At 41.2% G+C, this 22,778-nt stretch overlaps 1 protein-coding gene across 2 annotated transcripts; it reads right to left on the bottom strand.

Annotated features, from left to right (window-relative positions):
- Positions 1–1,346: 1,346 nt before the first annotated feature.
- SEC23IP (SEC23 interacting protein) lies at positions 1,347–22,718 on the bottom strand. 2 transcript variants are annotated; one of them, XM_036385746.2, is made up of 19 exons: positions 22,548–22,718; positions 18,977–19,500; positions 17,369–17,564; positions 16,167–16,360; positions 15,758–15,847; positions 14,474–14,594; positions 14,067–14,156; positions 13,209–13,350; positions 11,786–11,994; positions 11,072–11,190; positions 10,327–10,497; positions 9,891–9,986; positions 9,525–9,731; positions 9,216–9,371; positions 8,560–8,662; positions 7,327–7,512; positions 6,721–6,883; positions 4,664–4,764; positions 1,347–2,497 (listed from the first exon to the last, which is right to left on the bottom strand). In XM_036385746.2, the coding sequence occupies exons 1-18, from the start codon at positions 22,693–22,695 to the stop codon at positions 4,683–4,685; spliced, it is 2,997 nt and encodes a 998-aa protein (XP_036241639.1). In that variant the 5' UTR covers positions 22,696–22,718; the 3' UTR covers positions 1,347–2,497; positions 4,664–4,682. The 2 variants fall into 2 exon arrangements, with proteins under 2 accessions (XP_036241639.1, XP_036241640.1); XM_036385747.2 differs by having other exon boundaries at positions 1,347–2,494.
- Positions 22,719–22,778: the final 60 nt, after the last annotated feature.

Genomic DNA, 22,778 nt, shown 5'->3' with positions numbered 1-22,778 from the left:
TCATAAAAATTTCTACCTCCTTTCTATGCCCTGTTCCATAGATATTTAAATTTTTTTTAATCTTCTAGACTTTTTTTTTTAATGCTTGCAATCACTTCAGCACAGATGAAAATATAACAGGGAAAACTTTAAATTTTTGTATGCAGATTGACTAATTAAAGTGTAATTAGCCTTACTTGTTTAATTATGCATTATAATACATACAAAAATAAATTAAAATTTACTGAATATATTGGAAGCTGTGCTGTGTATGGTGTGCATTGCAGCACACAAGGAAGATTTCTGCTGAGGAAGCAAAGTATTCATTTGTAGCAGACTTAAAATCACGCTATAAACTCAATTTATTTTTTTGCTTTTATACAACTATAGGTTACACTCATTTTGATTTCCTTTATGTCCAAACTTCCATTTGCTTTTAAGATGTAAGAATGGCCTGTTACTGTAGTTGCAGCCCATTTTTTGTTTCTATAACTAGAACTTTTTGTGCCATATTCCCCAACCAATTTCTGCACTCCAGATGCTCCTGATTCCTGCAGCATCGTCCTGTTCCCCCTTCCATTGCAAGGCAGCTCTGGGCCTGCCAGGGTCCCCCTGCAGCAATTCCTCTCACACACACCCATAAAATCTGACTGCTCCTTGGTGCTGCTGTCCCCTCCCAAGGGGATGTGTCACAGCCCAGCACCTGCTTAAAAATGCTATTTAAGCAAACTCATCAGATTGCTCATGTGGCACAGAGCTGATAAATATAAATGTATATAACCCTCCACTCTGATATTTAACATGGCAATGAGGGCAGTGGTCATGGTGTTTGTGTTGTGTATGTATACATTAAAAAAATTGTATTCTAACTAACAAAGGACATTGTAAAGCTTAAAAATTTCTGTCTGACAGGGTAATTTATAAAGACATTTGTTTGCTTTGGATAAAAAGTTTCCTTTGGCAAACCCTCTCCCCAGAGCAAGAAGGATTTTGGAAACCCCAAGACTCACTAGAGGGCCACAGCCCATGGCAGGCAAGAGATGCCAAGGGAAGTGTTGGGTTTTGAGAAGCCAAACAGGAAAATCTCCTCGTTGTCCTCAGCTATCAAATGTGAGATTACAAAAGACAGAGATGTTATTCCTGAAGATGCAGAGAAAGGACAAAAGGCCACAGATACAAGCCCACCCAGAAAATTTCAACTGTGGACCAGAAGAAAATCCTGCAATCCAAGCAGTCAAACCTTACACCAGGGCCAGAGAGGCAAAGGATCTCCAGCCTTGACAAGGCCCTAAGCAGGGAAGTTGGACTAAGCAACCCTCCAAACTATTCTGTGTGTTTAAATACAAAACCTTGTTGAAAAGACTCACTGGAAGTAAGGTAATTTTAATTACAGCCATCAATTTGTATACACAATAATGTGTATTTTACATATATCAAGGAAAAAAAAAATCATACTGCATTTCAAAATTTGTTTACTGCAATAACAGAGGCAAATAGTCAGGAATAAGGTTAAGCCACTAATATTAAGGAAAGCCACAATGTGTGTGTAAATTGAAGCTACAGAAGCTCAGTACTCAGAGACATTAATTCCAAGGGTTTCACAATACCTAACTCACCTCAACCTCATTACATGAAAATGGAGTCTGGATTGCAGGGCTGCATCTAGATTATTATCTAGCACCCATAAGCTTCAGGTTCCTATTTACAGTAACAGTTCTGAGATGTTAAACTGCAAGGTCAAGGTAAGTGTTTTAGTTCTCATAACTGCAGCCTAGTTTCACTAAAATTGCCTTAATTAACTTAGAATAGTCTGTGATTCTATAATTACCAGATCAAAATGTCATTTTAAATCGTTCATTTCAGGATATGTGAACAATGAACTAGCTGTAACAAACTTCTAATATTTTCAAAGTCAAAAGTTCATTTTTACTTAAAAAAAAGCCACAATAAAACTCTTAACAGAGGCTTAAAAAGGTCTTTATAAAATAATCTCCATCACACTTACAATAGTAAGAAAATTATTCTGGTTGCTAGTTTTTAGTAAATATGAACTGGTTTGTGTAATCTGTATTAAAGATGGTTATAACCACAGTTCACATTTCATTTCTTAAAGGGGCATGAACAAATGTGTCAAGAACAGTAGATTATTGCTGTTTCTCATCAAGTCCTTTTTACTGAGGACATGCTGCCTTGGTAGGCAAAGATGTCTGGCAGCCAGCTGAGACAGGAGAGCTGAAGGAGAGAAGTTATGATTTGCATGCCAAAAAAAACCTCCTTCAATCTCCTTGTATTTGGCAATGGTACAACTGAGCTGCTTTAAGATCAAAACTGTGTCATTCCATCCATCTCCTGAATGACAGTCCTGATCATCTCATAACTTAAGTTTGCTTGAAGTGACTCAAGAAGGTAGAATCCAAGTAAGTTCTGGAATGGCAGGAAAAAACCCTCTGATGTTTCTCCTCTCATATGCAGCTCTGAAAATACCAGATGTTCTTCAGAGGGGTTTTCACCAGGTCTGCTGGAGCAAGAGAAAACAGAACATGGACATATTGGAAATAGGAAATCCATCAGGTTTTCTATTCCTGCAGTAGTACTGATCATATTAAATATGCCACCATTCAATTTCAAGAAGGTTCAAAAAGATCTAAAAATCCATACATGTTTTTAATCAAACTTTTCATACAGCAAGACTCTGAAATGTACTTTCTGTGGACATAAATTGGCAATTACAACTGCAAACAGAAAAAGCTCACAACAACTGCTAATAGGGTGTCATTAATTATACATTTTAACCAGCTGTTAGATTCTTTAGCTTTTGGTAATAAATTATCCTAGTGAGGATGGTGACAGTTTATATGTCCAAGGTTTAATCTGCTGGTGCACTTCTTTCTTACACTACTGTTTCACAAAGAGCAGCTTCTAGAAGAGCTAAATCAAGCCACTCTCACAGAATAAAATGGATGTTGCTGTCAGAGGCACCACTGGTAATAATTACCTTCACACTGCCACCTTTCACATTTGAAGGTCTTAAAAGAACAGAAAAAAAGAGAAAAACCCACATGACTGCTAACACTGAGGGAGAATTTTCCACTTCAGTAATTCCTTGTGATGTGATAATATTTAACTCAGCACATGGAAAGACATTTCTTGTCATGTGGAAAAGATTCCTGGTCTTGTGGTGTGCAGCCTTCCCAAGACACCACTTCAGTGCAATCTGCCCTCCCATTTAGGCCTCTGGTATCTGAATCCCAGTCTCACACACTGTCCAGTCAAACCAGTGCTGGGGAACACTGTGAGCAATTCCTGATGGAATTACAGACTTCCCTGACTGTGCTTTGCTGTGTGACATCCTGCTGAACTGTTCCCCAGCAGTGGAGTCCTCAAAAAACCACAATTATCCCAGTGTCTGCTGCAGCTGAGAGCAAACTCCTCTGAGCTCTGCACTGATAAATCATCACACCCCATTCCCCCCTGCAATGAGGCTGAAAGGCTTTCCCTTTGCAATGAGATTCCTATGATTTCAACCAGAGCCATCATCAAGAAATAGCAGAGAAAAAATTCTGCAACTGTGACTGGAAACTGTGCATAAGCCATTGTGATGACTGATACAGCACTGTCAGAGCTGTGCAGCCAGCTGGTGCCTTTTTCCTTTTACCTCTCCATGCTTCAAAGAAATGTGTTTGATCAGCCTTGACATTTTATTTAAAAAAAAGAAGCTGCTATCAACTGACCATCAGAAGCATTCTGTTACAAAAGAGTACTAAAACTGTATGGTAGCAATGAAAGATACCTAAAATATTCCTCTGAAATGTCAAGCATTTCTCTTCATGCTGGGTATTTATGTACCTTGACATTATCAGCTCTTCTGAAAATGGAGAAATACATCAGAAACTAGCTTGTATGATTCCAAAAAGGCAAGGTGCATATTATTTCTTCCATGCCTCTCAAAAGAAAGTATTTTCTTTTCTGTAACAACCAGTGAGGCAAACTGGTACAACACAGATCCTTAGTCTGGAAACCTACAGCTTAAAATAAAAATACCTGCAAGAATATTTCAGATCTAAGATACTCAACTGTACCATGTATTTAATTTCTTTCCAAAGTAGATTTCCATGCTGTGTCATTTCACTTGTTCTACTGAAATTCTTAATCTATACAAAGATAATAAAATACTGACCTATATAAGGGTCTGATTAATTTATCAATAGTAATGTTTAACACTTTCTTAGGAGACAAACAGCTTTTTGCTGACAAATGTGCACCACTGGTGAAACAATCCAGTATTTACATTCACCAGTGAAACACTTTTGGGGTTCTTTAATCTACTGCACTGTAAATAAAGTTTCATCATATCCAATTTCACCACATTTTCCTATTCTTGAACATTCACTGAACAAAAAACTGAGGGAGAAGCAGAAGAGAGAGATCATACTTTGGTTGTATTTGTAGTAGCAATTATTATCCAGTACCAAAAGGACTAAGATCAAATATCTTCTGGAAATGAAAGGAAGAAGAAAAAGACTTCCTCTGCATTCAAGTTTAGAAATTGTTTTTTGCAATCAAAATGACATTTTATGGCTGTCTGCTTCGTAATTTAAACTTCAGAGGAGAAAGGGAAAGTAAAGACATCTAAGCTGTAGCTGAATTTGATATGAGCACACAAGTTACATTAGAGCAAACTTACAAATTCATGTTTTTATACATCAATGCTGTGGCTGCTCAGGATTGATATTCATGGTCCTGTATATTTCTTTGAGAAACAGCAAGGCAGTGTCTTCAGATCCCCTATGAGGAATGGAATAAATAAAACAAAAGGAAAAAAGGGAAGAAAAAAAAGGAAAAAGTTAGTTCAATATGATCCATCTTCTAATTCTCCTAAGTCACATTCCAGCCTATTTCAGCTCTCCAAAGAGTTTGCACAACCTCTTGGCCCAGTATTTATTTGTCATGAACATGGCCTTACCTCTGCCAGCTTCCTTCAAGCTGTAATTCTACACAAGTTTTGAATTAGTTCTGCTATCTACCCTCGCCTATGCATTTACCTTTTTTCTCTTGCATTTCCTCCTCCTGTCCTCCCTAATGTCCTGTGCTGCAATTCCAAATGCCCTCCTCTAACCACTTCTTTGATGCTACTTCCTTGTCTTAATCTCCTCAAATAATGTTTCACTTTTTGTTCTGAATGTATTCCACACTCATCCTACTCATTTTGTCCCACTCCATTAATTAGCCCAGTTCTAGCAGCAATATTCTAATTCTTCTCTAGTTGGCAGGCCCTTAATTGTAAACAGACCATGTTAAACACCCATAGTCTTCCTCTCTTGCTTACCACTAAAATGTTAGATAGATCTCCAATAATTCAAAGATTAGTATCATTCAAGTGCCATGTTTCCAAGTGGCTGTGTTCCCTCCTCTTTTCAAAAAGCAAAGCTTCAGGCTATCTGAATTTAAAGTTAACATGAAGAGACTTAATCTTCTTCTTCATCTATAAAATGCTATTTAAACACACATAAACAATACCAACACAAAAAATAACAATGTTAAACAGGCAAATTTTAACAAAGTTCCTGAGCTGCAGGAGTTGTTTGATGAGGGCAGCTTCCTGTGCTTTTTAAAATAAATCATATAGGGAGCAGTGAATGAGATTTAGATGGTCAGAAGTGTGATCCTCCAAACGTGAGGAACATGATTTGCAGAAGACCTGTACAGAATTAAACACAGAAGCTAAGGGAATACATGTACATTCCACAATTCAGCACAGACCTCTCTTGATGGTCTCTGCATTAAATGAGCAGCAAACAAGCAAGCAGAAGGTTCAACACAGAAGCTCCAATCTCTCCAACACTCAGAGCATTTCATTTAAAGCTTTTCCCACCATTCCTCAGGAAAAAAATGCTCTCCTATTCGGGTCATTAATCACTGCGCTTATCTTCCTTACTCGAATGACAAAAACAGGCACAGGTACCAGGCTTTTAAGATCCTGGCAGTGATCGGCTGCCACCCTGTGGAAGGAATTCTGCTCCCTTCAGCCCTGCCTGTGGAACGGCACTGCCACCACCGGGTCACGCTGACAGCCCAGTGCTCACAGCAGCCAGGAACCCCTCCTCTGGCAGGTGCTGAGCTTCATCATTCAAGTGATGATGGCTCTAATGAGTCCCTTCAGGTAATGCCTTCAGAGCTGTGTTTTAACCTCTGGAAAAAATGCCTGCTGCTAAAATGACCTGCTGAAAATGAAAACCTTCAGAAAGAAGGTAGAGCACTCTTTGTCCAGCACCTGCTGAACTCAAAATGAGAGACCAGTCACTCCTCCTCACCAACATCACTTTGCACAGCTCACAGCTGACACCCAAGCTTGGCTATTACATTCCAAGGTGTGTTGTTAAATATAGTTCACAAATCCTTTGCTCTGCCAGAAGCAATAAAGTTTTACCACTTATTGTAGTCCAATAAAAATCCTTCGTGAACAGTTTTATTTGAAAAGCTGCAGTTGTGAAAATGCTTCCAGAGCTCTCGTTGTTTTGAAAATGACAGTAGCTTAAAATGTGTGTTTGGAGTGTCAAAGGGTCAAGAGAAGAATGTGCAATGTCTTTACTGCAAACAGATTTGGTCACAGAATTTTACTTTGAAGTAGGATTATCACATAGTGACATCCAAGCACAACACCCTGAGCCCGACACTCCTGGGCAATCACATACACTGTGTCCCTTGAGCAGTGTTTCTGGAATCACAGGCATCTCCCCTTACCAGTAGCACAGGTGACTCTGCAAAGCAAACAGGTACTCATTGAAGCTTTCTATTGGCTTCTCTTGTAGAACATAATCGATGCGACGCCCTCCGTTCAGCATCCCAACCTTCACTGAAACATCTTCATCTTTTGGAGGGTCTGCACTCTCAGTGATCTTCTCAGCTAAAATCAAGGAGTTTCACATTTAAACTATTTTCAAGCACAGCCTGCTTGACTATAATTAAGGAATATTAGCCATTTTTCTGTGTAATTTCCAAATGTTTGTGATAAGACAATAATAACCTGAACTGCCCAGCATGGTTCAGAAAGGTTACTGAACTATAGGCTTACTTCTTTCCTAACAGTTTTAACAGTTTTCTAAAGAAGTAACTGCTGAGTGATCTCTCCCTGAACTCACTCCAACCCACAAAGCTTTCATTGTAATTCCTCTCCCACACCCAGCTGAGGAGGAGAGTGACAGAGCAGCTTTGGTGGGAACCTGGCATTTAGCAGAGATCTCCTTAACAAGGTCAGGAAAATCAATAGCAAACAGTCACTGGGATACTCAAGTGTCAACTTATTTGAGACAAGTAAATTACAGAAAAACCAATAAGGTGTCCATGTACCTTCCACCACTTGCTTTTCTTCCTCCTCTTTAATTTGGTTAGCTACTTTCTCCAGCTCTGCTTGCAGCTGGGTTGAAGATGTATGAGCACGTGCAAACTCATTAAGGGTCTGCCATGCACTCTTCAAAGAGCTAATAAAGCCCTGCTTCAGGTCAGATCCCATACGAGACAGAGAGTCTTTCAGCTCTGAGAAAGAAAAAAAACACACCAAAAATTGAATTCAGAAGGATTTAAAATTACCAACTAAAAGCAGAATGATAAAGTTCTGTTCAATAAACATCTCAATTAGCAGCAGAAACAGGCCTGCTATGTCATAAAAGCATGTTTCTTGCTTCTCCATTCCATTTTAAAAGATGAGGTGAAATGCAATTAATACACATAAAAATTAATGTGTGTTTCTTCCTTCTCCATTCCATTTTAAAAGATGAGGTGAAATGCAATTAATACACATAAAAATTAATGCATGTTTCTTACTTCTCCATTCCATTTGAAAATATTAGGTGGAATGCAATTAACACACAATTGCCTTCTTACCGAATGGGTCAATGAATCCACCCAGATCAAAGTCAAAACAACAAGGAGCAACAAACCATATTTTTTCTCCTTTACTATACACACTTTTGGAGAGCTGTAACCTGAAACAAGTATCTTGTGTAGTCTAGCAAAGCAGACTCACTCTAATGGACAATTCCAAAGGACAGAATCTTTCCAAGTGCCTGAACAGAGGCTTTCAGCAGGGCTCTGTGAACTTGCACAACAGCAAAACTGACTTTCCTTATTAGAAGTGCAAAATTTAAGTGGAGCACCTTGGTCTGATGTGCAGCCATGAGCAACAAAGTCAGTCCCTGCCCTCCAATGGCCACAGAAGCTCCTTTTCCCTCAGGGCTGCCAACACTGAACAGACTGGTTGAACAGACCATGGTGGTCGTTAGGAACACCAATAAATTTAGTTTCTGTTTCACAGCTTCTTAGAAATGAAGGTGATCAAGCAATGTCTTAATAGAACTTTGGTAATGAGAAGGTTAAATCTGGAGGAAATGTGAGTGTTACTTTTGAATGGAATTGTGAATGCCCAGCTTATGGGGCTGGGGGAAATCACCTCTGATGTTTAGGAAAAATATGGAGTCAGAGATATCCAGGGATATTAATCAATCTCTTAAAATCTTACAATATTCTGATGCATCAAATGAGAAATAATGAATAGGATCCATATGAAGTAAGTTTTCTTTTTACCCAGATGAAGTCTTTTTCTGCCTTTATGATGTGGAATGAGAACTGGTTTTAAATCCAGGTCTTCAATGATCATTGGTTCTAACCTGTAAGCTACTGGATCAAGCTGTTAAGAGACAACACATTGACATTTAGTTATCTTTAAAATTATTCTATTTATCACATTTCAGTGAAAAAAATCCCTATTTATGGATTATAGACAACCATTTTTCATTTCTGCACTATTTGAATTTACAGAAATTCAGTTCATGACATTAAGCAGGTTCATGAATTACCTTGGTCTTGTTCTCCCTACAGAAGGGGATTCTAATGAGAAAACACAACAGCAAGATTTCCTTGCACTCAATCTCTATGAACGTTAAACTGTTAAACAAAATGAGACAGAGAACAAACACTGCATGCAAAACCACAAATATTCCATAAAAACCTACAAGAGTGGCCTCAAATTAATTTTAAAAATCCTAACAACCCCCCCAAAAAACTTCCTTAATTCTGAAAAGAAACAAGGCAAATACTATGAAAACAACCTATACCTGGAAGTGTTTTAGGAAATGTACATAGGGGAACAAGAGGTATAATGCTCAAAGTAAAACTTGGTATTCTGCCTGTTTTGTCATCTACATCAACTAAAATCAAATGTCAAAAGCACTGCTACTCACTGGGTGATAGATATTGAAGAACCCCTTGCAGGTGGGGAGTCTGTAGTTTTCATCAATCTTCTCCACACCCCTCACAGTAAGGAACACACCAATTGGGGAACCAAGAGCAAAGAAAATATCTGGTTCAAAGTCCAGTGCACTGTAAACCACAGAAACCTACCAGAGGGAAATCAGACACATCATCTCTCAGAACTGTCAGCTTCAAAGGAACTAGCAAAAGGTCATCAACATTAAAAAAACTAAAGTAAAAAGAGAGGACTGATCAAATCCTTTAAATTGTTCAGCTCATTTAGATCTACACAGTCTCACCTGGCCAGTTCCAATTTCAAAATACTCATAGTCGATGTTCACAGAAGACACAGATGCACCAACTGGGAGCTTCCTCTTTGAGTGCATCTGACCAGGCTCTGAAGGTGACACAGGAGAAACTGCCTCTTTTGATTTCTGGGTGTCTTCTTGAGTCTGGAGTGTGGCAGCCAGCACTGCTTTCTTTTCTGCTACTGCTTTCTTTTGTTCCTTTTGAGAAAAGTTTTAAAGTTAGGGAGAAAAAAGGTTAATTTCACAGCTGTCAAAATTCCTTTAATATATTCAGGATGTTAACAAGAGTATTCAAGAATAGAAGCTTGTTAACATTTGCTTAACAACTTTTAACTTCCATCCTGAATATGTATTTACCTGCTTGGCTGCTCTGTCTTTTACAAAATTAGCTATTTTCTTTCTTGGTCCAAGAGGTATCCCCATCTCCTTCAGGTCATCAACTGTACACATGAGCTAAAGAAACAAACACCAAACACACACATAAAAATTTATTTTTCTAGTAAAATGAATAATTTCATACTGGCAATGACTTATGAATTTGTTAAGTCAATTTATAAAGCTACAGAAAATACAAAAAATTAAGAAGACAGAGTGCCCTAGCAACTGGGTGGATGCACCACATCAAGAAAAAACAAGAGCTGCAGAACACTGAGTCTTCAAGTCATGCATTGATGATCTTATCTTTGCAACTGCTCTCATGGGCACTGAGAGGAAAAACAAAACAAGAAGAAAACCCAAACATAAAGCTCCATTCCCTGGGCAGCCCCTGCAGGTGCAGTGAAGATTTCAGTACCAGAGACTCCATGTCGATCCGCTCCTTTTCGAAGGTGCTCACGTACTCCGACAAACTGAGCATTTCCAGAGTCTTCTGCAGAGTGGGAACATCTTCCTCTGCTTCAGCCTCACAAAGGTCATCAGCAGAAGTAGCAATGGAGGAGCCCAAGGAACTGGTATCTTCAGTCATCTCAACAAAATAGCACACAAACAGAATCACACTCTCTAAAAGTGGGAAACCAGTAAGCAGCAAGCAAAACCAAGTTGAACTATTTTCTCTTAAAAACATTATCAAGCAAGCTCTGTAAATATGTATCAATTTTTAATGAAGCAGGACACAAATTTTGCACTAAAATAGAACTGCAAAATAAATATTTAAAAATTACTGTGAGAGACAAAACACTCAAAAATGCTTCCTTTTATTCCTCAAACAACTGGTCACCATTTCTAGTCTAAACACAAATTCTCTCCCTTTTATACATCTGCCCCATCATTTACTGTTAGACCAAGCTACATGTTCACAAGGGTCAATGCTGATGTTCACCACCAAATCTCATTACTGGCCTACTTGAAACATAAGAGAGAGCTAATTAATTTGTCCTGAGAAATTACAATATTTACAAAACAGCATCTTTCCATTAATGTGTTTAAATGTACTATCAAAACCCACAGATTTGGTTCAGCTAATAAAGTCTGAAAACTTAAGAAAAAAAAGATTGAAAATATCAGATCTATAGACCTGGAAAGACCAGCATGCAAATTACCTGTTTATCATGAGCAGCCACATCCTTCACATTCCCATTAACACCAGAGAATGGCCCAGAATTTACTGATGAAGCCAAGTCCTTCTGGTTAGACAATATGTCAAATAGAATTAAGGAACCTGCAAACAGGGATTAGAGTTGATTTGGGGAAAATATCAGGTTTTCCTGTCCCTAAATCTTGAGCAAGATTTATATGCAATAGTAATGTCATGGTATAGCTTGATCAAGAGATGGCTGAATGAAAATACTCAACATGAACATAAAAAGCTAAAAGCAGCCCCTTTTCTTCCCTGCTCATGCTTTATGTAGTTGCCAGGACTAAACTATTTTTCCTTAAACACCTGAGACTGCTTGGTGAACAGGAGGAAAAGTTCCAGTCCAAACCAGTATGTCAATATTCTGCTCTAACACTTATTCTATAAAAATGATTGTACTTTTACTAAGTGGGGTTCTGAGACACAGACATCACCCACCTAACAAGTCACCAGATAATCTGTTAACTTTTAAACACAGATGAGACACTAAGTTTTCATGAAGAGAAGTAACTTTCTCTCAAAGCCTGATAAACTCAGCTGTTGAGAGGAGTTTGTCAGCTGTTTTCTGAAAGACAGCCATGCCCTAACCGCTACTTTGAGTTTTATGGATAACAAAGGGGCCATTTTCCTTTTAAGAGGCACTGATTTGGGATAAAAGCAGCATTCCTCAGACAATCACCTAAGCTGTGCCCAGCCACAGAGACTCCCCCTTTGAAGTCGGGGTTGCGGCTCATGAAGAGCGCGTACAGGCGGTTCATTTCCATGCCCACTTTATCCACGATGGTCTGGCAGTAGGTGGGGCTGTTGTAGAACAGGATGTCGAGCAGCGTCTCGTTGGTGAAGTGCCTCAGGCGACTAATGCTCGGCAAAGTGATTTTCTTTATGTTCCTGGTAACACAGAATCGTTAAAAGCATGAAAGGCTTTTAAGAAACGCTCGTGAGAAATTTGTTAGCTTTTGAAATTAATGCAATGTAAATGCTACAGAAAGGGTCTCTAAAGAGATTTTAAAAACCCTACAGCCTTCTGGCCTTGTTGCATATTCACACATTAATGATACCTGCTGATTGTAATATTTCAGAAAGATACAGCTATTTTCTTTTCTCTCCAGGCTGAGGGAATGCCTGAAATAACCTCTTCTCTATTCCAACACTACTCTCATGAAGCACCAGGGAAGTTTGGTGAGCAGATTGAAGTGGAAGAGAAAAAGGAACTTGCATATAAAATTAGACTCAGAGAATGGCAATACTCTCTTTTAGAAGAAGCTTGGCATCACCATCTGCCTGCCTGGAGTCAAGACAGCTGCACTGGAATTGCTATAGACTTGAGACTGTCTGGTTTGATTAACAGAATAAGGCTCCCTCTTCATGCAGTGCTCAAATGCAAATAAAACAGCAAGGCTGGAGCAAAGCAGTGTGATTTCACTGAGCTACAACAGTCTGGAGAGCATCAGCATCACATTAAGTGCCACTGGTTGCCACCCTCACAATTTTTACTTCCCCAGATTTGAGCAAGGGAAACAGCTTGAACTCTGAAGTCATAGCAGAGGGGTAGGCACAGAGAAAGGATTTTAAAACAGATTTTTAAATGCTGTAACATTCTTACCCAAGTATAGATACTTTGCTTCAAAAATAGAACCCCTCAGCTCAAGTGCCTAATCATAATTCAGGCACTCCTCTAGGACTGGACAGAGGGCTCAATGCCTTCCTCAGAAAGGGTGAAACTCAATCAGACTGCAGGAAATTAAAGAACAGAAAACTCTCTACTCTAAATTGTGCACACCTCATGGACAGAACATCTCCAGACTCACCACCTCATCCTTCTGATCACAATCTCTACACACTCACTCATCAAGTATCGCGCATTGGCCACTCTCATGCAAATCCTGAACTGAAAAGTTGTGTGCATGAAAATAAACAAGAGAAATATTCCTCAAGCCCTTCCAGCTTTCCAAATACTCCTCATCAAAATGTTAATTTTAAAAAATCTGCAATTCTCTAATCCAGTCACACACATATGAATTGCTCTTTTTCTCCACTTTCCATAACCCATTAAACAGCAGCTTTTAAGATGTTTTCAACATTAAACAACACCCTCACCTCACCTGTCTACACCTGTTGCATCTCCATGCAGAGAACTGTGCCAGTGAACTGGAAGGAATTCCACCCTGCTCACTTTGCCTTCCTCCAAATACTTCTTAAAGTGAGTCTGCAACAACTTCAGAGAAACAGTCCTAAAATCATCAACTGTGAAGAAAAAGAATAATGAAAATCTGATAGCTGCAGAACTCAAGTAACACACAAATAGTCCCTCCTTCCCCTTAATTTCACAGATAGTCAGAATACAAATGATGCAAATTGAAAACTGGAAAAATCTTTTCAAGTATTACCATTCTAACAATAAGAAAGTACTCATTTATGTTAGAGTGGATTTTTTAGCAAGCTTCTATTTATCTCACAATGATTGCCTGTTCACACCATAACCAGAGAGGGCTTTGTTAATTTACTCAGTTCTACCAGAGTGTATTAAAAAAAAAGAAAGCAAACACACCAAGCCACACAAAGCAAACACATCCACTCACACCACAAAAAGAAAAAACCAAACCAACCAAAAACCCCCCCTCACCACACATCCCAAAACCCAAATCACCATGCAAGTGTGGTATTGAGAACTACCACACTTGCAGGGTGATTTGGGTTGTGGGATGTGTGGTGAGGGGGGTTTTATTATCCTGGTGAGCTGTTATTATCCTGGTGAGCAGGATAATAACAGCTAAAGCTTCAACTTTGACAGAACACAGGTTCTGCCTTTGGAAAATAATAATGAAAAACCTGAATTTCTTAACACTAGAGACTTTTCTTTAAAAAAAACTTAGGAAGATGTGTTTATCTAAATATGAGCTAGAGAGAGCCACATTTAAACAGCAAGAATACAACTGCTCATTATACAAGCCCAAACTTACCACATTCAACAATGCTTCTAAACCTCAAGTCACATACAGGACCTATGCCATGAACCATAAATACCAGATGGTCAATTTGGGACATTTCTCCTGTAGGAAAAAACAAGGAAAACATTCAGAGTACCAATATATACAGCAGGAGTGAAGTTCAGGAGTCTAGCAAGTGTCATACACACTTGTTTAATAAGCCTATTACCTAACATGGTTCAGGACATAACGGAGCCCACAGGATTAAAACACCCCAAAACCAGATAACCTCAGCAAACAGCTGAGATGAAGGAATAACTTTAGTCTTTAGACTCCAGGCATGAACAGCACACAACCACTCCACCCACCATTGTCCAGCTTCTGCACACACAAACTGCTCCCAGTGCAGACCCAAGTGCACCAGGAATCTCATCACCTACCATCAGGAATCTCATCATGGTCATCATCAATTCCACGTTTCACTACCCTTGGCCTTGCCTGCCCATCTTGAGAGGTGCCCCATTCATCTGGTGTGGCAGAAGGCTGGAACTGAACTATGACCTGCAACAAACACAGTGTCCAATTCCAAGCACAGAAAAGCCTCGTGACTCATACTGTTAGTCTGACAGCACTGCATAGTTCAACACACTTTTGGATTGCTTTACCTTTCATCTGAAAATCAAATGTTTTCTTCCACAAAATCCCCATTAGTGTGAAAAGCAAACTGATGACTCAAAGTAACCACTAGGTGAAGAAGCTGGGCCTGCTCATGGTTCAGAATCACCATTTTAACTCCCCAGCCAGGCATTATTCAAGCTCCTCCTTCCTAGTCTCCAGTATCTACTCTTCCTTAGCAGATTACTTCTAATGTGAGGAAATTGAGTGCTACCTGATTTACAACACCTCTATCACAAGGGGAAATGGAAAAAAATAAGTGCAGTGCTTTTCAGAGAAAGACAACAGCATCTGAAGTAGTCCAGAAACCCTAAAAAGTAAATAATTCAGTAGTACAGTTGTTTATAGGACTTACAGTTTGAACTCATATTTATGACACCAAGTGATTTAAATGCTCTTTCTCTAGATTTTTACTGAACAGAATTCCCTAACCAGGATTATTAAACATTTCAAGTAGGAGCAACCATGATTCTGTTCCTTGGATAGCTCTGTGTATTAATTACTGCATTTGTGATAAGTGAACAGTTAACAGTATTGATCAATAAGGCTGAAGTCCATGTTTCAATCACATGAGACTGTTCACAGAGTATTTAGAACTTTTAAAGCTTGTCTTGCTATACTTTCTCATGGCCTAAAAATAAGAAGAAACCTTCTCAGGCCTTAAAGAAACTATTTACCTTATAGCTAGATTAGTGCTCTTCTGCACATGAAAGCTCTTTGTTTTAATTTCATTTGGTACAGACTGAGGTTAAATCAATTCAAATTGCTGACCATTTGCTGCCAGTTATGCCTAGCCAAAATATTTACTATGCAAACCCTTCTTCTCTTTAGGTTTCAGAAATGCTGTCTTTTAACTACATGACAGCACATTGAAGCAAGCACAAGTTCAGTGTTCTGTAAACTTGATCATCTTTAATGCACACACACACCTAGAACAAACAACTGCTACGTTTCACGCAAGATTAAGAGCACATTCAATTTATGCTTCCATCCATTTGCTCACTCCCCCTTAATGAATCCTGCAAGACACAATTGCCAAAATCTATTACCTTGGGATTATGCATAACAATTGTCTCCCCATTTGGAAATTCAAGTCGCCGATGCCACTGATTTGTAGTTACAGCCCTTTTATATTCTGCCTGAAACAAAACAAGTTACATAAAGTCAGCAGGGCAACATTCTCAGTATTTTGTGGCCTCATGTAATGCCACAGTAAAAATTTACAAAACTTTCTTTATATAAAAATGTCACATGTAGAACTACACAAGTAAATTTTAGATGACAGCAGTGCAAGACTGATGCAGGAGCAATGTGGCCTTCTAGACACTCCTCTTTCCAGGGTTTGCTTACGTTCCAGAAAGTGCACTCTGAAAATCATCTTCATGAAACAGAAAGAACTGTTTCTAAGGCGATTAACACAATGAACTAATTAAAACAAGGCCTCTGTGACTTACTAACCTCCAGCTTGTCACTGAAGTCCTCAGTGTAAGGGATGAAGCGGCTGTCCTTGTCTCCCTTGTAGAACCACAGGCAGCGCCGCACTTCCGAGGGCTCCTCGTCCCAGTACACGGCTTTCCTCAGGCGCTCGTACAGGAACACGTCATAGCGCCCGCCGTCCGTGCTCAGCACCACGCTCTCGGGGTCAGGCTGGACTGGGACACACAGACACACCTGCTCACCACACGGACACTGCTCTGTGCTCAGCACCACGCTCTGGGGTCAGGCTGGACTGGGACACACAGACACACCTGCTCACCACACGGACACTGCACTGCTCTGCTCTGTCTGTGCTCAGCACCACGCTCTGGGGTCAGGCTGGACTGGGACACACAGACACACCTGCTCACCACACGGACACTGCACTGCTCTGCTCTGTCTGTGCTCAGCACCACGCTCTGGGGTCAGGCTGGACTGGGACAGACAGACACACCTGCTCACCACACGGACACTGCTCTGTGCTCAGCACCGCGCTCTGAGGTCAGGCTGGACTGGGACACACAGACACACCTGCTCACCACACTGACACTGCACTGTCTGTGCTCAGCACCACGCTCTGGGGTCAGGCTGGACTGGGACACACAGACACACCTGCTCACCACACGGACACTGCTCTGTGCTCAGTACCATGCTCTGGGGTCAGGCTGGACTGGGACACAGCCACACGTGCTCTCACACTGACACATCTCTGCTCTCTCAGCCCAGCCCCAGCTACTCCTGTGATCAATATCAGGCCATTAGCACTGACAGTCACACCATGGCAGAGAAGCTTTGTAACACTGAGATGCTTCTAGAATGCTTCTATATGCTCTGTACACAACAAAACGCTTGGAAGAACTCCCAAATACAAACACTTACTCCAGAACTGACAGTTTAAAAAAAAGGCAACCCAAGACACAAATAACCAGGAGTTCTATATGAAAATCTGATATCCATTTGGGTATCTATAACATATACATACATACATACATATATATATATATATATATAACCAAATGATCTTAACACTGACAGCATCAAGCAGTGATGATGTCAGTGAAATAAATTAAGTGGCAAAAAACACATCTTCAAAACATAACTTATTACTGCCACACACATGAGTGGCATTACCCCAATATTTTTCTTTAGTCCTTCTGCTCACCTCTAGATAAGACAGGACTTACCAGAATTATAGACCTCCTCTAGTTTTGCAGAATCCAGAATGCTGAATGGCATCCATATTTGCTTGTCCTCCACCTCCTTACAGTAGAACCAGTGGGGCTGAACTGGCTCATATTGGTTCTGCAGCAGCACAGGAGGGGCTGGGACCAGGGGCCCTGCAGGCCTGGCAGGCTGGAGCTGGGACTGGGACGGTGGGAACTGAAAAGAGATGGGCTCAGCACCTTAGTCTCACAGGGTTTTTACAGAACTCTTCTATATTTTGCTACAGGAAATACTCTGAACCTGTATTTCAAACATGTTTCCCTCCCCAAGAACATTACCTTCCATTCTAAAAGTACTGTCCACTTCATCATGTGTTTGAGAACTTACACCTTCTCAAACTGAGAAAGAATGTGGATTTCATTACACAAACACTGCTAAAACTGCCATGGTTTAGCATCATGATTATCTAAAACCAGTGAGATTTTAAATATTCTCTTAAATTTTCAAAACTTGAGCTGAACTTGTTTCTTACAACCACAAAAACTGACATGAAAATAAACCCATATTTTTCTCATTGTTCATTTACATATAATAATGCTTTTGCATAAAGACTCCCAATTTTAATGAGTGGCCACTTCAGCTACAGCTCTCTTCTTGCAAAGTGACCAGAACAGGCACATTGCAAACTCAAATGTAGCATCAGTGGCACAAGAAAAGGAACTGATTTTATGTATGATTTCATACAAATTTTACAAAAATCCCAGTCAGTACAACTAAAAGCAGCTGATGTCAGCAGCAGCAGCAACTGCCTTGGTTGATGATACATTTAAAGGGGGAAAAAAAAGGGGCACCAAAATATTGTACAATATATAAAATCCAATAAACAGAAGTTCTGAAATTATATAGTCTAAAACTCCAGACTGTCTAGGCTTTACTGCCTTTGCTATGTTTTGTCATTATATAACCTTCACATTCTTTATTCATGATAACAGAAATATAACAGTAGCTCAGGCAAAAATAAAAACAGCTTTTACCATTTTCAAGGCAAACATGCCAGGTTTTATTAACCTATTGGCATTACTTTAATAGTGATTTTGTGCAGGTAGAAAATAATAAGGATTATTGCTTTATACACAAAAAATCACACAAAATCCTCAACCAATTTGTTTCGAAGAATTTGCTGACAATTTTATGTGACTTAGTTTAAAAAAAAATTCTGGCTTCACCAACAAAACCAGCTTAAAAAGAGATTTTAGCCCATATCTTTGAAGTGGCTGAATGACCTGATTTAAAGCTGAGGTACAAAAAATGCAGCAGCACAGCTGAAACTCAGCAAACTCAGAAACCCACAGAAAAGAGCAACAGAACTTCACAGCCTGATCTTGTTTCTGATGCCCAGAGGCTCACAGAGCTACAGCCTCAGGGTACACTCACTTCAAAGATCAGGAAGACATCCTGGAACATGAGTTCCAAGCTACTTCTAGTGAAAAGCTTTTGCTGTTATAAACAGTTCAAGACTTCTTCTGGGGTTTTGGCAGAGAGAAAAAAAAAATCTTCAAAAGATAAAGCACACAGCTGAAAGAGCAAAGTGACTTGTTTAGCTGTGGCAGCCAGGAGGAGTCACGTACCTGTGTCAGCGGCCCCGGGGGTGTCTGGTACATCTGCACGGGTGGCACAGGGGACGCTGTGGCAGGGGGGTGGCTCTGCTGCAGCTGGGGGGGGGTGAGGTAGGGGTTGGCCCTGCTGCTCAGGGTGGTGTGCCTGTAGGGGTTGTAGCCCTGCTGCTGTGGGGTGCCCACGGGCAGGGCAGTGCTGGCAGGCGGGGGACAGCTCTGCTGAGGGGGCTGGTACGGGGCCATTCCCACCTGCGAAGTGGGTGGGGCACTGTAAGCCTGGGATTTGGGAATATGTGGTGAAAAGGCATTTTGCCCATCCTGGGAGCCAGACACGAGTGGAAGTGAAGTGGGAGGTCTGGAGAAGGCTGGTGCTCCGACAGGGGTTGAAACAGTTGTTAAGGGTGGTTGTCCAATATTCCCAAAGGGATCACTGCTGCTGGGAACTTGAGAGAAGTAGCTGAAAGTCTGTGGGGGGTTGGGGCTGGCTGATGTCTGACCCAGGAAGCTGTCCTCTTCCCCAACCTCTCCAGAATCATCTGCAAAAACAAAAGGGTCACCAGAGATCTTGTGAGACCTTCAAATCACTGCATGGGGTCAAGATGTTCTGGAACACCCAGCATCAGCTATGGCCAAAACTGCTGGCCCCCATAAAGTTTACACATCCTTGATTCAGCACATCATAAAATGAAACAGGAGATACCAAGTCTTCAAGAACATTTAAAATGGACCATGGAAGTCACTCAGTGTACACGGAAAAAGCAACAAATATTAAATAAGAAACCAAAATATAACTGGAGTCGGGACCTTCCCAGGGCAATGTGGCAGGCACTAAAACTTCACCTAAAACTTCACTAAAATCCCTTCCAACTTCACTCATCCCTCAAAAGCAAGAGCAACCTTGGTTCATACCTTTCACCATGAAAACAGCTAGGACTATAAGCATAGGACTTTATGTCCTATTTTTAGGATAGAGTTTAAAAACATTCCTAAATAGGCCAAACTTACAGGTTAAACCATCCATTCTTATTCTGCCTCCTCCTTCAGCAGAGCCCTCTCAAGGTTCCTCATCTAACTTGCAAGGTGGCTATAACTCATGATCCTAAGCCACTTATGAGCAGGACTTAGTCCAGTTCTCTGTAAAAATCCTACTCTAGACTTGCATAAAAGCTGCATCTCTGATGCATAAAAATCATTCTGTACAATTGCAGGAGAGGATTTAAAAAGATGCAAGGCCATGAATGCCCTTCCACGTGGAGAAAATAAATAAAAGAAGTCCTGATCAAGCACAGTTTTCTATTTTGCAGTGATCTAGGAACGAGTGGGGGAAAAGGAGGTTTGTCATGATTTGAGGTCTCACAGCAAGCTCACCTCAGGCTGTGATGGCCTGAGCAGCTCTGCCTCCTGAGGGAACAGGAGTCAGTGCCATCTGCAAAACCAGCAGATGTTTTCAGTGTTTCACCTGCCTGGCAGCCAAATGAGCCCAGGCTGAGGGGAAGACACCACAGAACATCTCTGCTGCTCAGTCCCCAGGCAGAGAGACCAAGAGTCTCTGCAGCTGTGAGCAGCCAACAACAAATGCCTTTATCCACAGCCAACACAACTGTAACAGGGAGCACCTAGGGAGTACAGGGGAATCCACTGAGAAGCCTCCCTAGGAAGCTGCTGTTCTAATTAATTAATCATAAAAGAGGCAGCTGCCAAGATTAAAAAGAACTATTTTAACCATCTTTTATTTAGTCTGTGCAGACGGTGTCAATTTGAGGCATCACCTGCTTCAAACTCCTCTTGCTCTCCCTTACAGCACTTGATCCGACTTTGAGGAACAAAACCAAAATCTCTCTGTGGAGAATGCTGAAATCCCTCAGACCCAGTGACCCCTCTAAAGTCAGGTCTGGGGATCATCTACCAGCCTGCAAGCAGTAGCCATTTTTACTAAATAAAAGGTCTCAGCTTCTAAACAACAAAATCCACCTTCCTTTCACATTTCATAAAGAGTGTGGGACAGAGAGAAGCACGCTGCAAACCACACTGGCAACCCTCAGCTTCCCAAACAACTGGCAGCAGAGCAGGCCCTTCACCTCACCGTGGCAGGCCACCACAAACAGGCAGCAGTGTGCCCAAGAGCTCTCAGGGCCTTCAGCAAATGAATGTTCACAAAACTCCTGCTATTCTCCAGTTTCAAATAGGTTTTGGAGATTTAGCCTAAGGGCAGCTTTCCTTGCAAAATGAGGGTGACAAAAGTTCTGCCTAAAAAACCCCTATAGGTATATATGTACACACATGCAGTTTTCCAACACAAAACGTTACTGTTTATCTTGACTTCTCCTAATTTTGCACAAACTATGTTGTACAAACAAGCACAATTCACTCCAGCTGCAAAACCATGGATCCTCATCTGATCAAATTATAAGTCACAAGGAGAGAAAAAGATTCACCACATTAACCAAATCCCATCAGATTTTATCTCCAGCTTCAAAATGTTCAGGAAATTGCCAGGACAGCCATTTGTGTAAAGCCTACTAGCCAGATCAGCACTTCAAAATTGTTTTATTTTCTTAATGAAAAATTAATGTATATTTGCATGAAAGAAAAACTATGAGGATTGCACAAAGGAATTAGTAAATGTATCAACTACCTAGATACCTCAAGTAAGTCGAAGTAATATTTTAATGCTTTTATCCCTCCTATCAAAAAAATGTAGTTGATCTAAAAAACTATTCCAAAGCCATACTTGGCAAACATTTTATTAAATCTACAGAGAAGTACTGCACTGATCTGCAGCTATATTAATACTTACTTTAGCTAAGATACAGCAGTGCTGAAATGAAGTCTTGAAGACTCAGCATAAAACAGTTTGGGTTAAAAGGGACCTTCAAAGGTCTTTAGTCCAACCCCAACATGCACAACACAGTAAAATTTGAAATATTTGGTTTCTAGATGCATTTCTAATGCTTCCAGCTTTAATCTCTGACTGAACACATTCGCCAAAAAATCCATTCCTTTCTCTGGAACTGCCTGAACACCAGATTTTAAGTTACACACGCATGTGTTGGGAACACCATTAAAGCTTTGGGAGAAAAGGATATTAGAACCAGGATTAAATTAACAAGGACATTTAAGGCGGCTGCTTAACGTGCTATTTTCAAACCGGGGAAAGAGAAGATAACATAAGAGAGGGGTTTAAAAACCACGAAAACATTCAGTAGGCACTGAATGGAAGCACGGCGAGCTGGAAGCGGATGATCAGCGCCCGTCCTTAGACACAGCGCTAAAACCCGCACACACACAGGCATTAAGCAGAGGGAAGTAGAAGGAATGAAGTGCCGGAAAGCGGAAAATGTAATTCCGAGCAGTGTCTCTGCTGAGGCACAGCCAGGGACACCCGGCTCGGGAATTCCCAGCGCCGGGTCCAGCCCACACAGACCGGGCCCCCCCGGCCCTCAGCCCCCCCTAGAGCCCCGGTTCGGCTCTGGGGACTCCCCCGGCCCCACCGGCCCTTCCCGGCGGTGGCGGCACCCGGCGGGACCCCGCACATCCCCAGCGCTCCCGGCTGCCCTCCCTCCCGCTCTCCCTCTCTCCGTACCGGCGGGCAGCAGCGCGGGGCCGGGCGGCGCGGCCGGCGCTTGGCTGACGGGGATGAAGGGCACGTTGAAGCTGAGCTCGGTGGCGGAGGAGGAGAAGAGCAGGTTGGTGCTGCTGCCGGTGCCTCCCCCGGGCTTCGCCGCCGCCATAGCCGCGCCCCGGCCACGTCCCTGCCCCGGCCCCTTCCGCCCTCACCCAAGATGGCGGCGGCGGCCGCGCGCAGCCGTGAGGG

This window comes from Molothrus ater, chromosome 8, assembly GCF_012460135.2.
Source record: "Molothrus ater isolate BHLD 08-10-18 breed brown headed cowbird chromosome 8, BPBGC_Mater_1.1, whole genome shotgun sequence".
Classification (NCBI taxonomy): Eukaryota; Metazoa; Chordata; class Aves; order Passeriformes; family Icteridae; genus Molothrus; species Molothrus ater.
The sequence above is the reverse complement of the archived record's forward strand: the minus strand, read 5'-3'. Positions and strand labels throughout refer to the sequence as shown.